This window comes from Cladophialophora bantiana, assembly GCF_000835475.1.
Source record: "Cladophialophora bantiana CBS 173.52 unplaced genomic scaffold supercont1.2, whole genome shotgun sequence".
In the NCBI taxonomy this organism is placed as follows: Eukaryota; Fungi; Ascomycota; class Eurotiomycetes; order Chaetothyriales; family Herpotrichiellaceae; genus Cladophialophora; species Cladophialophora bantiana.
This window is the reverse complement of record NW_015971576.1, coordinates 817,292-833,726: the sequence shown is the minus strand read 5'-3', so window position 1 is coordinate 833,726 and position 16,435 is coordinate 817,292. Positions and strand designations below refer to the sequence as shown.

The following is a 16,435-nucleotide window of genomic DNA, read 5'->3' as shown; positions in this document are numbered from 1 at the left end:
TCGTCTCTGCCGATCTCGCTACTCATCTTTCCTCTCTCTCGATATCACCTTAGTTGTCCTTCACCTTACGGACCCCCCAGGAATATCTCCTGCAATTCCTCGCCACTGCATTTCATCCCTAGTCATGTCTGGCAATACTATGGCTGACACCCCAGCACCGGCCGCGAGCGGCGAGTGCAAGAAGCGGAAAGTAGACGAGATGGACTCGTCAGGGTCTATGAGACTCACCGCCCCGAGATATCCCAAAGTCATCAAGATCCTACTAGAAGCTGACGTCACGCTAGAGGTTGGACATCGAGACGATGCTCTCGACGTTATAAGGTCTCAGGGTCTGTACTTGGCCTAGCCTCGAAGGTGTTCAAGGCAATGCTCAATTCCTAGTTCATCGAGGGCACAACCAAGGTCCTCAAGGTGAAAGACGAGGAGCCTAAAGTCTTTGTTGGCATTCTGTTACATTATCCACCATCAGTACAATTCAATTGCGTTGGTGGATGGCACAATATTGAAAGGGCTCATAGTCATTGCGGACAAGTGGAACTGCAAAGAAGCACTCATGCCGTGGGCGTTGTCTATGCCCCACGAATACCTGAACTTGGAGATTGAGGATTTCATGACTTTGGCGGCTATATTTGGCTTGGATGACCTTGTTTTAGCGGGCAACAGCCACATATATTGCACAGGGGGATCGTCCAATTAACCCATCTTACGGGGCGAGGCTTTCTGCCACCATTTCTCCTATCGCCCGTAACGCATTTCCATCGACAGTAACTTGCCCCTTGATTATCTTGAGGAATGCGACTGACTGATTTCTAGCTTTTCTCAACGAATTCCGGATCCAAAACCTTCTACGGAGCGCCGTCGCCATCATACACTCTAGATTCGGCAGGAAAACCAGGTCGGGAACGGAATTTGAGCCTGAGTCCCTCTGCGAGACGGCCTGAGCAGGATACGGTGCGTTCGTGGCTACATTCTTTCTCCAATTTGATTTGATAGACATACCTTCGTCCCCAAGATCGCGGCGCGGTACCCGGCAGTCCATTCGCCAAATTGCAACAACGCATCTTGGCAACCCTCACCCAGACGGCGGTCCTAACGGTGAGAGATGGCAGGGTCATTGGAGGGGAGTGAACTGCAAGTATTGCGGTCTACAAATCAAGGTCAGCCTAAGAGATCTCCTGGACAGTGAGCGGAAAGTCCTAGGGGTTTGTCTCAACTGCTTCTCGAAGAATGGAACAAACTGTCTACATCCACCGGTCTGTTTCAAGAATGGCCATCAGGGCCATAAAGAATGCTCCCACATCTGATCCTGGGACCGAGAGCACGGTTTGATTGGGAGGACTCCAGTTCTGACGACGGATGTAAACTTCTGGGGCATCTCTTTGGCAACGTTGCAATCCATGGGCAGTCTTCTCTTGTCAGTTGAAATATGGTCACTCTACCAGATCAGCGATGCATGCAACAGGGGAGGTGGTTGAGGATTTGAGACTACCTTAGCTGGTATGTTGCAGGCACGCTTCCACCCTCGCCGGATGAGCAGCTGCATCTTCAGAGTAGTGAATTCTCTCTATGGATACAATGCTCTAGCCGCTCCCTGTGCCATAGTGAAGCGCGTCCCGAAATCGTGTATGGTATGCAGTTCAAATAAACCTCAGCCTACCATCACCCCAGCTTGCACGCCTATTTTCATTTTATCTCGGACTTCTGATAGATGGCTCACTTGAACCTCAGGCTCATTGAACTCTATCTAGGGCCTCGGAACTTGCTACTTGTTTCACACGCCGTTGGTTCCCATCTACAAACGGCCTAGCGACATCTCTTATAAAGCCACCCTTTATCGTCACGCTGACAGCTACCGACATCCTTCAAACTTGGTGTGATCATCAAAGAGATCTTGTTTCAGTACCACGACATAGCAGCCCCTTCGGACTCTCGATATCAAAGACTCCATGAGCTTAGGGTCAAACAGACCAACTCTCTACAACCAGACGCTGGGTCATCGAAATGTGCCAGGAAACTTGTCAAAATCGTCCCAGGTGGAGATGTCATACTGAAGGTCGGTCAAGGGGCGGAAGCTCTTGACATACGAGTCTCGGGCCTAGTCATCAATCTTGCATCAGGCATGTTTTCTCGAATGCTCTCGTCGTTGTTCACTGAGGGCAAGCACCAAAGTAATCCAACTAAAAGGAAAATGATCCAGAGGTTGTCCTGGACTTCTGCAACATTGCCCACCACAGTATTGAGAACCTCGACCACTGCAACGGCCTGAGGCTCTTGAAGCTTTCTGAGCTGGCGGATGCACGATTTTGCGAGGGTGCTGCGGCCTTGGGTCGCTACAACGCTGTCCAGTGCTTTGAAGGCATTAGAGAAGTAGGAGAGGGACAAGACGGACGTCAGAGTGTACGGTAATTGGATAAGCTCTAGCTCCTTATATGGGCTCGACATCGCACAGTGCCTCGGAGTTGCCATGGTTTTCCAACTCGATGAGTTATTCTGGTTGGCGACAAAATATTCCATATTATGTACCCCGAGATTCGCTAGCGAACATCATCAAATACCCTCATTTGCTGAGTCAGCTCTCCGTTCAGGCCAACATCCTCTTTCAAGGTATGTATCACGGTCCTCTGGCCGTCGATACGCGTTCCCAAAAGGTCTCTCTTTCAGAGGTGCTTAAGCAATCCCACGAGCGGCTACTGCACGACTTCCTCAACAATGTCTTAAAGTCCGTTGGTAAAGATTTCGATGCAGGTGCGGTTTATGGTCGATAAGGAGGCGAGCCTGCTGTTCCAGCGAGTACGGCGTTTTCATGCTTTACTTGGCTCGCGAGCATATGAAGCCAGGACAAGCTGACGAATACCGGGAAACACTCTCTGAGGCGATGAATGTGATTCTGCTTCTCTCACAGCGAAGTAACAGCGCTTCTTGGGATAGCATATTAGCGAACGAGGAGTGCAAAAAGGGCCTTGCCAAACCTTGTCGATACTACTGGGGAGATATCATGGCAGACCCATTGCGGCTTGTTCAACGGTACATGTACAAGGTGCAAGGTGTTTGTCTTTTCTGCTACAGGTGTGGCAAAGAGGGATTCTTCCATCGCACATGCCCGATTCAGGAAATCAAACCTAGGTTGATGCCGAGGTTCAGACTACTGATTTTGAACGGGGTTGGTCCGGATTGCATCGACGGCATGCACCGTGTGGAGACACGATACCAACCGTGTAACATGTGGAGCAAGAGTAGCGGGCAGAATACTGATGAGAGAGGATGAAGGTGCCATGGGCTACATGTCATGGGGCATGTTGCAAATTAAAACAAGTTGGCTGGAGCAAAGGTTTCAACAGAATTGAGATGTGATTAAACCGTTTCTCATATAGTCAAATTCACTTCCACCTCATTCTTCTCATCGATGGCTCTGGGACACATATCCCTTACATATATTGTTCCAGTATTCCTCCCTGTGTGATGCTTCCTCCGCACCCAAACGGGGAATGAAAATAGAGGCGTCATCGATCACCTATATTCGCCATAGCACGTCATACAATCAGTCGGGAAACTCATACCCTCAACGAGGATGGATTATTTCTTCAAAGAGATGATGACGAGGATGTGCGGTCTACAAGAGATAGTACCAAAAAGACGAAAATAGAAAGTGGGTGTTTGTTATTCTCCCCGAACGCACGCTGGAGTTGGCCAGGACATGTCTGCTGGATCGGGTTAGCGCAGAACTACCACCCAGTTCTCGATCCCCCTTAAAGCCTTCCCGGCCTGGTTTACAGCCAACGAGCCTAGCGCATGGACTTCATGTCTTCTCAACAACTCCAAAGTGTCAAAATGTCAACGTCGATTTCAAAGCCTTCCCCCTCCCCAATTGACCTTCAGGCTCTTTCGTGCGCTCAGTATAGGTTGTACAAGTACATCGCTCTTTGTTCGTCCAGGACGTCACGAATCCGGTCTCCCGATGTAGTGCCTCCCAGTCACTTGAAGGCCTTCAGCCAATGATTCTGCCATGTTGTCAGGGACTGCCACAAAGCCACCACGTCCTTTGAAATAGGTTAGTGGTAAGGTTGACAATCGTCCCCAGACGCCAGCTGAGACTTCGGATAGCAAATTGAGTTTATAGGAAACACGTTCGACTCGGGAGCTGCGCCTTATTTCCCAGTATTTTGAAGGGCATGGCCGCCCAGGCACGGGGCCGAAACCCGTATATCGGACTCCAGAGGAGATTAGTGTCTTACCGAATGCAGCCTGTCAAACGAGGCTGTGAGACTGGAATCAGTCTGGATAAGACGCCACCATTTCCATTTCGGCCGCCTGGTTGCACAACATTTCGAATTTTCACACAGCTGGCCCTCGTGTTGTATGTCAGCCATCAGCGGTAGCAGTCTCGTTGAACTGCCTATGCGAGGTTCAGGAGCCCGTACATTCAGTTTTATCGTCTTTCCCTCTAATTGCAGTCCCCTGGCCCAAATCTCTGTGGCTTCCATGGGTTTGGCAGCCTCGATTTCTATTTGCCAGTCATCATGTTTCTCCTGAAGAGTGCGCCCAGCGGCTTCTTGTCCAGCGGCTGCCTGGACCGGGTGTTTTTTCAATAAAAGGCGAGTCCTCACAACTCTCGATTGCTCGATGACGGTCGGTGCCTTTTCAGTCTTTTCGTCCAAGTCGTTCGTTTACTCCAACTATAGCCATTCGTTACGAACTCCAGAGAATACTATCAGGTTTTTTTCTTTTCCCCTTTTCTTCAGTCATGCGCTTCTCTGCCATTGCAGCGGGGTTTGCGGCCATAGGCTCTGTCATTGCCGAAGATCTACTCTTCTTGGACGACCTCGTTGGGAATGAAGAAGAGCATGCCATTGCCCTCGGATTCACGACCAAGGTGGTCACAGAAACAGAATGGCGCGCCATGAAGACCTCTGACTTTGCAGCCTTCAAAGCGATCATCATCGGGGACCCCTTCGGTTCTGGTGATGTGAGTTTGATCCAGGTTCTGGAAGACACGAACACTATTTGGGGCCCTGCTGTCACCGGAAACGTCATCATACACGGTAGGTACTACGGTCCCGAACCAGCATATTCCGCTGACATGGTGTAGGTGCCGATCAATCCAACCACGATTCATTTGGCGTCGCCGGTGCGGCTGTACTCATTGACAACAGTATCAAGTTTGCCGCCGCCGGGGTCTCTCCAACCGGTTCCTCTCAGACTGGATTCTATCTGTCCCTTTCGCAATATTACAATACGGCGGCACTTGATACCCCCGTACCAGCGCTTTCCTACTTTGGAGACTTCAAAGTCTTTGGCCAGGACAACAATGGTCAAGGAGGGTACAACGCAATTCACATCGTTGCCTCGTCGCCCGCAATCGACACGCTCACCGACGATGATCTTTCGAACTGGTCCTTCAGCACCCATGAGGCGTTCTCATCCTACCCCTCGGTCGGCCAGAATGGTTTCCAGGCACTGGCAATCGCGGACGGAGTCATCACCACCGGCACTCAGAATTATGGTGATGGCCATTCTGGTCTCCCATACATTCTAAGTCGCGGTGCAACGCCAGCAGGCTGCGGCGACGGAAAGTTTGATCCTTCTCTGGGCGAAGAGTGCGATGACGGCAATACAGTGGATGGCGACGGTTGTTCCAAGAGTTGTAAATGTGAGAGCGGCATTGCTAATGGAGATGGCACTTGTGGCTCCGTCACAACCACTAGCAGTTCGACTACTTCCACCACGGTATGGAAAAGTCTAATGATGCCTGGCCAATGTTCGTTGTTTGACATGTGCACAGACCTCGACCTTTTCGACCATGTCCTCTAGCACGACCACCACCTTCACAACATCTACCCTGTCTACCACATCTAAGACCTATTCAAACACGACTACCTGGTCGACGGGAGTGAGGCCTACCACTTCAATTATCACCTTGGAAACGACGACCACAGGCAGTCAAGTTACCACGACCACCTCGAGAAAAGCCTGGACTGCTCCCCCTTACGTTACGCCTTCCGTCCCCAGGTCGAGGTGCATTGGCATTGAGGTCATCGTCTCAGTGACCGAAATCGAACAATGTAGCACCATTGACGCTACTAGCACAGGTACGTAGTTCCTCCTTTGACGGCTCTCATCGAGTGAAACATTAATTTCCCATAGTCACGTACACCGCCACAAGCGTGCTCTCGACGTTCCAGAAGCCCATCTACAATACGCCTATTTCATCCATGCCCTGCTACGTGTGTGCATTTGAGTCACAGGGCATCACTGTGACGGATTTCATCACAGCTACAACAGTCAGTATTATCACGATGATTGCCATTGCTACCACTGACATGCTTTCCAGACTCATTGTCTGTCCAAGCCAACGGCAGAACCAGCAGTCATCTACCCTTGCTCGACATGCCAGGGCACGAGCTTGACGGCATCATGCCCCTGGAAAGTCACGCCGACCTGGTCCCTCCAGCCATACACCACGTACGGACCTGCTGGGAATGAACACGAAGAAGGACATCCCCACCACGGTGGCTATTCTGCCACGGTCGCTGCGACGGCGTTGACTTACGGAAACGCGCCTAGTTCCCCTCCGCAGTACATTCCGGGTGCTTCACCTGCGGCATACACTCCCAGTGGCTATCCTGCTGCATACACTCCCGCAAACACTCCTGTCGCTGCGGCGTCAATCAGCTATGAAGCAAGTGCAGCCTCAGGTCCCCCATCAGCAAGCTCCTCCGGCTGGGCTCCGGATGCGACGTCGCTGGTGGCCGCCTATACAGGTGCGGCCTCTAAGCCCACAGGGTTGGTGGGAGCGTTGTTGCTCGGAGCAGGGGCTGTTGCAGTTATCGCCATCTAGATACCTAGGGGTCGAAGCAGAAGCGCCTTGGGTTTGCTGATGTTACTCCTCAGAATAGATAGACTGGGGTTTTCGCACGCAGCAACGCCTTCGAGGATGTTTTGATGAAGGAGGGATGGAGCCCCGTTCAGGTCTTTTCTGTCAGAGTCTCGTCACTATTCCGTTCGTTCCTTTTATAGCTAGGTACTACAATTTACATGACAGATTTATCTTCCCGACTCTTATGGATAGGCAGAGAAGCGCTCTTCGTCAATAGTGGCTCGAGCCTCTCTCAACCCAAGCGGCGATATGAGCCTAATTCGGGTCTCAGTGACTATCGACCCGGTCAGGAGAAATCCAGAAAGGGTAGAGAAGGGCAGTGCTGATATGTAGAAGTGAAGGAAGAAGGGTCCTCTGAAAGTGCCACGCAGGTATTGCCACGCCACTTTGTTCGAGGTTGAATGGACGTTGTAGATGGTAAGAGATGCATCGACGAGAGACAGGCCTGCGTTCTCAGCTGGAGAGGCAGCGTAGCTTGGTAGCGTGTAAATCGTCATTAATGCGCTTGACTTGGCTGTTCTTGATATCCTGGAATGTCTTCTCTTTCTCCATGTTTGTTGATCATCAAATGGGTAGGTCTACCATAACTTTTTCCTGACAACGACGGTAAAGGGTAGAGGAGTCGAAGCTGCTCATTTAGAGGCAACAATGCTGCACGTGTGAATTCGATTCTCCGTCATTGCTTGCTCAATCTTCTTCCACGGCGCTCTCACTACTGACCCCCAATCGTCTCACCACCCCAGACCGTCAACTTCACAACACTAACCCAGCACATCATCTCTTCCTCGCTGGCTTCGATATTGTCCTGGGCCTAGCCATGGCTGACCCTGACAGCAACGACGCCAACTTTCCTCTTCCCACCGAGGGGACAAAGCGAAAAGTCGACACCATGGAATCCGGGGGAAAAAACAGAAGAGCAGCGCACTGCCCAGCTCATCGAAGTTCTCACCGATGGCGATGTTCTCGTCAAGTGCGGCAGGGGCAAGAATGCCCTTGAAATTAGGGTCTCTGGAACGGTGATAAGCCTCGCCTCAAGGGTGTTTTTGCGGATGTTGTCATCGTCACTTATCGAAGGGACAACAGAGGTCATTCGCTTGTCGGAGGACGGCCCAGAAATCCATCTTGACGCTCTTCAAGATATTCCATCACGAGATCGAAGATCTTGGTCATCTTGATGCACAGGGTCTGATCAAGTTAACCACAGTTGCAGATATGCGACTACGCACTCCAATACCAAAGCCATGGGGTTTGATGAGGGTCCCCGAGCATGATAGAGCTGTTTCATGGAAGTTTCTCTCGTTCCAGAAGGAGGGACGCAGCGGCGGTGGTACTCACAATCGACCGTTCGGATCTGGAGCTTGGCATTGGTGAGCTGATGCTATTACATATTGTAGTCATATTCGGTATGGGGATGGTCTTTTGGCAAAAGACAAGGACCCTAATCTTTCTTTCACGGCACCAATCCCTACTCACGGACTTGAATGAGAGCAGGTATCTGAACTTGCGTCCCACTCCCTACTCGAACGGCTCCTCGAAGGATATACCAGAGAATTGCAGCCGATGTGAGGAGTAATCAAGAACTGGGAGCAATTGAGAGGCTTGGGAAGCTACCACAGCAAGAACACTGGAGGAGACACTATTGGGCTATTGCATAGTCAGTGAGCTCTGTAAGGCTCGACATGATCTGTGAGCGCGAGGGGAGGGAAGGATGATGTTTGTGAACATGATGAGCTCAAACACAGAACAGTAGAGGTCGAGAGGTGAAGTGGTGCTCGGCAAATCTTCGGGTATTTTGTTGGTCCGCGAGGTACTCGGCCAAAAGCAGAGGTTGTAAACAACCGCACCACTCAACCTTCGAAGCCTCTTTACTGCTAGGCCATATGTTCCTGTAACTACCCTGTACATTATGAGCTCACCGGCGTCAAAGCGCATGCGCTTGTCGACCTCAAGGACCTCCTTCTCGGGTCGCAAAAGCATCTCGAGCGTCCAGTCAGCGCTCTCTCGACCAACTTCGGCCGCCGGGCAGAATCGACTTACAAGCACGCAACCCTCGTACGACTTCATTACCGGAGGAGCAGTCGAAAATCCCTCACAGCCGCCCAGACAGTCCAGACTCCGCCAGCCTTCTGTCTCCCGGGCGGATCCTACCAAAGATGAAAGTCTGCGCGCGAAGATTAACTCCCTCGAGTACGAGCTGAAGAATTTACAGCAAGAGCGGGGTCTTTTGGCATTGCAACATGAGAAAGAGCTGCGAGAACAACAACTCAGGGCCGATGCAGACTTCAAAAAATACCAAACTGCTGAAAGCGCTGCTCAAAAGGCGACCCAGCGACAAGAGGCACTTGCGAAGGAACTACGCGAAGTGCAAGATCAAAGGATCAACGAGAGAGCCGCGCTAGAACGGCAACTACGGGATCTCCAAGATCAAACCGCCTCTCTGAAGGAAGATGCTGCGGACGCGCAGGCACGTCTCGCTGATCAAGAAAGGCACTACAAACACCAAATCAACGACGCCGAGGCAAAACGAGCAGCCCTCCAAGAGACAGTGGACAGTGTCAAACAACAACTGGAAGAACTAGGTCAGCACTTTGAATCATCCCAGGCGCGTCTGTCAGAGCGAGATGCGACAATCGAGGCTCTCGAAACCGAGGTGGCTGCATTGAAGTCGCACTCTGGAGACAGCGAAGCGATGCAGGTTCTGCAGAACCAGCTTTCTGAACAAATGGGCCACATCCGAAAGCTCGAATCGACCAACAGAGAACAGCTGGCCGAGTTGCGGCGGCTGCGCGAAGCGCATCGCAGTGTAGAGGTCGTCGAAGAACAGAAACATGGTCTGGAAATCGAGCTTCAAGTGCTCAAGGACGTGCAGAGACAATTGGGCGAGGCTCAGATACAACGAGAAATCCTCGAGGATGAAAAGAGAACCTGGACAAGCCTCTTGCAGCTCGACGGGCAAGAGAGCGAGTTCGACTCTCCCGAGGCTGTCGTCAAGGCTCTGATCCAGCAACGGATAGAGTATGCTTCAGTCATGGACAGACTGGGCATAGTCGAAAGTGAACTCTCGGAAAAGGATGAGATCATCAAAGCACTGGAAAGAGACAAAGCGGCCTTGAACACCGAGGTCGAGAATTTGAAGACTATGAAAACCGCACAGCCCGATGCTGGCCAAGACAGCAAAGCCTACAAGAGACTAGAGCGACAACGGGTCCTTGCTGTCAAAGAGGTGGAATATCTTCGCGCTCAACTGAAAACCTTTGACACCGAGGAGACTGTCTTGATGGATAACCAGAACTTTGATTCACAGCGGTCTGAACAGATCAAGAACCTGGAAAATCTGGTAGATCAATACAAGGCAGAGGTGCAGACACTCCACTCCGATTTATCGAAACTCGAAGCTTCGCCTGCAGTCGCTGCTCCCGTCCAGGAAGAGCCCCGCGGAACAAAGCGACCGGCAGATTCGCAGGAGCCTGAGGGCGACGGTGGCAATCCACAGCTAGGTGCATTATTGCGGAAGAACAAGAACCTCCAAATCGCATTGCAGAAGACAGCTCAGCAGTCACAAATGCTGGCCACGGATCTTCAAGCAACAAAGGCACAGCTCAAAGCCTTACGAGAGAGTGCCAAAACACGAGTGTTGGAGCTTCGAGACAACCCTACCGCCAAAGCTGAGGCGATAAAATTGGCAACGTTACGGACACTGAAGGAAGAAAACAAGGCGCTTCTTGCACAGCTGAGGGGCGGAGACCTTGACTCCGTCAAAATGGTCCCTGCCAGTTCGGTTGATGCACTCAAGCTCGATCTGAAGGATATGGAAATGGTAGTGGCCGAAAAAGAGAAGCGGATGAGACGGCAGCGGGAGATCTGGACGCAAAAGGCCGCAGAATTTCGGGATGTTATCGCAAGTGTCCTGGGATACAAAGTCAACTTTCTCCCCAATGGAAAGGCAAAAGTTTCGAGTATGTATTATGGCCGACCTCATGATCTAGGAGACGAGAGCGGGGATGAAGAGGACAACCACTACATCATTTTTGATGGGGACAATGGTACCATGAAGATAAGCGGCGGTCCCGAGAGTCCTTTCGCTGCCGAAATCAGGGATCTGATCAACTTCTGGGTGAAAGAGAAGAAGCAGATCCCATGCTTCCTTGCGGCGATGACCCTGGAGTTCTATGAAAAGTTCACCAGCAAGGAAAACGAGGCTTGATCTGGACTGTTGGATGTGTTCTACCAAGGAAGGGTTAGTGCCGAGATCTGCCGTTATGATCTCTCCACTTAGTACGGACGAACCGATCTATGAATAATGAAACTGTTGATCCGCAGCTGCGGAAGAATTCCTACAGGCACCCAGAATATATCACCACCATATACTTGTTATATGATCTGCCTTGTGTCTTCACTTCCAGACACTGCCAGGCAGTGCTGGTGGCACATGCCATGGATGTCCGTTGTACGACACTTGAGCAGAAGAAGACTAGTTCCAACCTGTTCGGGAATGGCGCCGCTCAACTATGATGCGGTCCGTGGTCTAGGCCCGAGGCTAAAAGCCACATCATCCCGCTGCCGTTTCTCGAGATCCCCCTCTCCTGACACTCTTTCGCCTACCCCGGATTATTCACCCATTGTGCCCGGTGCCCACCAGCCTCGCTTCGTCTTTCCGTTTAGCCCGTCATTCCACCACCGCGAGTAGCAAACGCAGCTTGCCAATCTGCAAGACAATTCGAGCCCGTACCCGCGAAGGGCCAGAATCGGAAAGACTCTAATATTGACGATGGATTGCTTCTGTCTTCCTGACCTCGGGACCCGATGATGGGAGCCGCTGTTGACCATGACGATCCACAAAGTCTCCATCCGTGACCTCAGAAGATGCCGCCTCAGTTCTTATTCGTCAATAAGGATGCTGCCAGCGCCTCGCTGACCCGCAGCAGTGCCGCTGAACAGACCTCCATCAACTCTCACGTTCAGCGTGGTCGTCGACATAGGCGCTCTGCCACCAGCGCCAGCCGCGCTGGGACCAGGGCAAGGAAAAACGCTGGTCGAGAAAATGTCGCTCCTTCGGCGGACCCTGTCTTCCCTGACTCGTCGCCGTCTCTTCCATCGGTAAAGAGCGAGGCCGCTCAAGATGACAGCAGCAATCAGATGTGGCTACCTGCCCGGCTGTCTCCGCCCACCAAGTTCGCCGATCAAACGACACGGGAAAATCCTGTACCAAAGGTGCGGGCTCGGAAAATGGCTTCCAAGTTGCAGACCCAGGACCCTCCAGCAAAGACGACTGTCGAGGAGAAAGCAGTCGTGTTACTAAATTCTCCGCAAGCTCTAACATCTCCTCGGGACATCACTCAGATAACTTCAACCTCTCTCGACCCCTTCGGCCAATCAGTCGTTAAACTCGACCCACACGTGGCAAGGCTTTGTCGGTACTTCTGCGAAAGCTTCCATCCGAGCGTCTGGCATGCTGAGAGTTGGGCATCCCGGGAAGGTTCGTATACATATCAGACTACCGCTGTGGAAGTAGTTCGACGAGCCATGCAAAGTGAGGTTGAAATGAATGCAATGCTAGCCTGCATGGCTGCCAGAATTGAGAACGTGGACTTAGTCCCCGGCCAGGGAACGGACAAATACATGCACAACGCTCTGATGGCCGTACGGCGCCGCTTCAGCTCAGCGCCAAAGCAACAATTGCTCTTGATCGTCTTCCACTTATATGCAGCGGATGCCTACCGACAAAACTACCAGGCTGCTAAGATACATATGCAAGCAGCCAAAGCGCTATTTGATTCGTGGGGGGGCCTACACTATGTGCCGGACCCAGCTCTGAAGGAATTGTTCATTATTGGGGACGGGCACATGTCTGCCGTTCTTCTGGAGCCCTGCAGTTTGCCATGCGAATACGATCCTGGACCGTACTGGGACGTCACGCCGCCTGAGCTTCGGCTTGCTCCGCGACAAAACTTGAGCCGCTCCGCGCCAGCTCTGCAGCGACTGTGTGTGCATGGATATTTCCCGGGGGAACTGGTGCAGGCCATCCAAGAGACGGCGGAATGCTCGTGGGTCTTGCACCATGCACCACTTGGCGCACCAGAGGCGTCAAAACACGCCGCGAGATGGCTACAGTGGCGTCACGCGGCTGTTCGATACCGGCTCCTGGCTATGGAATATCCAGGATCTAGCCTTGACGTTGTCCGAGTCGGGCTGCTGATGTGGATATTGACCTCTATGGTGATACTCGGGTTGAAGCGATTAGGAGGTCTCATTGCGCCAAAACTGCGCACGATTTTCCGGTCAGTTGACGAACCATATGGCCAGTGGGAAGGGTTAGTGCAGCTCAAGACATGGGTGCTTACTATCGGCGCTATGTGCTCCATGGTAGGCAGTGACGAAGAAAGGTGGTTCGTCGAGCAGCTTTTCGAGATCGGGTTTGTTGAGCATATTCGACGCTTTCAGGAGACGCATCCAGATTTCGACACTCTAGATGTGCTGAGGAACTTTCAAGAGAAGTTCTTCTACTATGATGCCATCCAACGACTCAGGCTGGAAAGATTGGCTCGTCTTCTCGGTGGTGGACTGAGTGAGACACCCAGTTCAGCTTCACAGAGCAGTCCCAGCGATCTATCGCGGAAATCAAGATCTCCCGCTTGACCAGTCCCGGAAATCACCACTACAACGGATCCCCTCATTGATTGCCTTTTTTGGGGGGAGCAATCTGATCGAACTTCGGGGAACAATTTCTTCTATTAGTGCCGGGATGCATGACGAATGTCGTGTCGGTTGCAGCCTGTCTTTGCTATCAGCAGACCGAGGCGGAGTTGTGATATTTGATGGTAAACAGTCACACTTCCGAACGCCCCAAGCCTTGGTTTTGGAGCTATCTTGTAGCCTTGTCCTCATTACTGGATGATGGAATGGAAATTTATACAGCGACTTCAGGTAATCGAACAGAACAGATGGATCAGGATTGATGGAAGATGGAAGGACCGGTTTGCACCGCTCCTATTCGCAATGAAGCCAGCAAGCTAGTTACCCGGAGCCCCTCTAACTTGGCGATCATTACTTATGTTTCCCAATACCCACTCAGACGCACTAGGTTCTCACTCAATCTATGGGATGGGTGATACGGTTACTGTCCTATTTGTGACCGCCGTCTCCTAGCACCACGCGGTCTACAACTCATAACACGGGGAGAACCACTGGGGTTCGACACGAGGCGAGACACCATAATTTTGACCTAGCTCCTGCGGAGTACTCTCCTAAGGAAAGGCGCAGCAAAGATTACGCAGGCTAGGCCTCGGGATGGTTCAGAGCAGGATGGGGGGATACCTAGTAATAATTTCGATAATGATTTAGACAAAGATAACGTCCACTGAGGATGTTCGTCGTCTAACTTGGTGCTAGTATGCATGTAGGCCAATGATGAATCATGTGGGCATGTTACCAGATGGTAGAAAGGTTGAGCGAAATTACTTATGATCAGGCTCGCCTTGAGCAATCGTTCTCTAGGCCAACCAAGGCCAATTTCGCGAATAACCGCTGGACTGTGCAAACTACGTACAAAAGGGGGGAAGCGAAGTTGAAACTCGGCAGTAGGAGATTTTGACGCGAACCACGGAATGGAGAAACTTTGTTGCACGAAACTGCGCAAGTGACTCCACACCGTCCTCTGTGCATCTCACCAACACCAGCAAATTTCGGCACGTAGAAATGCCAATAGCCCTAGTTGCCGCCAAATACATCGAACATGGAATTTCAAAACCGCCCGTTCTTCCACTGCATGAAGTGTTATTGCTCTGTCAATGGACTGTGCCCTTTGCTCTGATGAAAACCACCCTCGTTATACATGGACAACCTGCCGGTAAGGAAATCTCTAACAGCACCCGCTCAAGAAGCGGTGATGACCCCAGTGGTATGTAGCAGACCCTTCCACAGACTGATGCGGGCTCCATTCGCACCGTCAGGTGAGATCAGACGCATCACAGGTCATCTTCCTCTCGACACATAGCGCCGCTCTGGCCAAATCATTTCAAGCAGCACGCCATCAGTCCATGTCCCCTCTCATGATCTCTACGCAAAAGGATACAAAATTCTTGGTGTTAAGCCCTCCGGCGTAAGAGAAGAGGAAAAACTGTCAAAATTTCCCTCAGCGTCCAATGAAGACCAGCGAGCTGGTCAGGTATTCATGTGCATTTGCATAAATATCCCTCACGGGTTCAGTGCTGATTCGCTGCATTGATAGCCAGGGTTCAGCAGGTTGATATTCAGTCCAGCTTTGATCATTTCGCAGCCGTTGGGCGAGTAGGTCCGGATTAAGACTACATCATGTGCGCGCGCAATCAATAAAGAACTTCAAACAACCTACATACCAACCTCTTGAAAGCAAACATATGCCTGGCAGCGTAGCCGTGGAGGTGGAAACGGCATGATTCTTGTCGACTTTTCCGCTGGTATACGAGCAAGAAAAAAAGGCCCCCTAGAAGGGAAGAGAAGGCAAACCTAGAGCCGCTCCTGGAGGATGCTTCCGGCAGAGGGTAGTTCTTCCTGAGACGCAAGCTCCCACTTGTCGATTTTCAACTGTATCCACCCGCCTCCTTTCCACAGGCAAAGATTTTTCAAAGCTGCCAACAGCATGGTGAAGAAGATGCGTCACCACGTACCCATTGCATAACGCGCACCCAGTAAAATGCTCCCTGTACCTGACGGCATCGGGTGCCCGGGGACCAAGAAAACTCAAAATCATACAGCCAGTTCTGTTCCTGCATTGGCCGAAGGATGTTCTGCTTCCGCTGCTTCTGTAGCAGTCGGGCCTGCATCGACAAGTTCCCAGCGATATTTGGGAAAACTGGCTGCTCATCGCTCAACTTGGCACCAATCCATTCAGCAGGCTTGCTTCCCTATATGAGGCTTGACCTTTCTGAGGTAATTGCATCGCAAAGGCCATCGTGCTTGGCAAAGAAAATCAAACGGTCTTCGTATTTCTCTCGGTATGAAACCAAACTAATCATGATTAGCTCTCCGAGCAGTGATTCCACTGAATCTGCGTGAGAGGTGTCAACGCCGGAGACGCTGGCGACGGATACAAGACTGCCACGACAATGCGATGATGGCATTCCCAGCCGCAACGGCAATACTTTGGCTTGATCTACGCACTCGAGCCTTTCAATAAAAGCAATTCCGGACTCCTATGAGGTAGAGCAAACTCTAGGCAGTACTATCCGACCTAGCGAAAGTCCTGATACCCATGCGACCCAAGGTTTCCGGGCACGGACTGCGCTTGAAAAACAGGCTTCTTCTTCCCAGTGGTTGGTAGACAGGTTCATGCTCTTGCGAGTCCATTGGCCGAATTTTGGCCAGGGAGTGCCAGACTGTTCGAATATCCGCTGTACATGGCATGGCATGACCAACTCCGCAAGCTCCTCACCGTCCAGTTCTGGTTCGCATTGGCATTCTTTAGTCGCCACTTTTGTTTCTGGGCAGGGAGAAGGGGCTGGTGGGCTGCCTTGCCCTCGGCGCCAGGAATCTGGATCGACCAGCCTCACACCTGGAATGGCCTCACACACTGTTTGGTTGTTA

At 51.6% G+C, this 16,435-nt stretch overlaps 4 protein-coding genes across 4 annotated transcripts; 3 read left to right on the top strand and 1 right to left on the bottom strand.

Annotated features, from left to right (window-relative positions):
- Positions 1-2,058: 2,058 nt before the first annotated feature.
- Positions 2,059-2,442, bottom strand: Z519_01300 (uncharacterized protein; the record flags this gene model as incomplete). Its single annotated transcript, XM_016759057.1, has 1 exon — positions 2,059-2,442. One exon carries the CDS (start codon positions 2,440-2,442, stop codon positions 2,059-2,061), a length of 384 nt encoding a protein of 127 aa, XP_016624385.1.
- Positions 2,443-4,741: 2,299 nt separating this feature from the next.
- On the top strand, positions 4,742-6,835 carry Z519_01299 (uncharacterized protein; the record flags this gene model as incomplete). Its single annotated transcript, XM_016759056.1, has 5 exons — positions 4,742-5,039; positions 5,087-5,724; positions 5,780-6,086; positions 6,142-6,278; positions 6,329-6,835. 5 exons carry the CDS (start codon positions 4,742-4,744, stop codon positions 6,833-6,835), a joined length of 1,887 nt encoding a protein of 628 aa, XP_016624384.1.
- A 1,945-nt stretch (positions 6,836-8,780) lies between these two features.
- Positions 8,781-11,078, top strand: Z519_01298 (uncharacterized protein; the record flags this gene model as incomplete). Its single annotated transcript, XM_016759055.1, has 1 exon — positions 8,781-11,078. The coding sequence occupies one exon, from the start codon at positions 8,781-8,783 to the stop codon at positions 11,076-11,078; it is 2,298 nt and encodes a 765-aa protein (XP_016624383.1).
- Positions 11,079-11,737: 659 nt separating this feature from the next.
- Z519_01297 (uncharacterized protein) lies at positions 11,738-13,510 on the top strand (the record flags this gene model as incomplete). Its single annotated transcript, XM_016759054.1, has 1 exon — positions 11,738-13,510. One exon carries the CDS (start codon positions 11,738-11,740, stop codon positions 13,508-13,510), a length of 1,773 nt encoding a protein of 590 aa, XP_016624382.1.
- Positions 13,511-16,435: the final 2,925 nt, after the last annotated feature.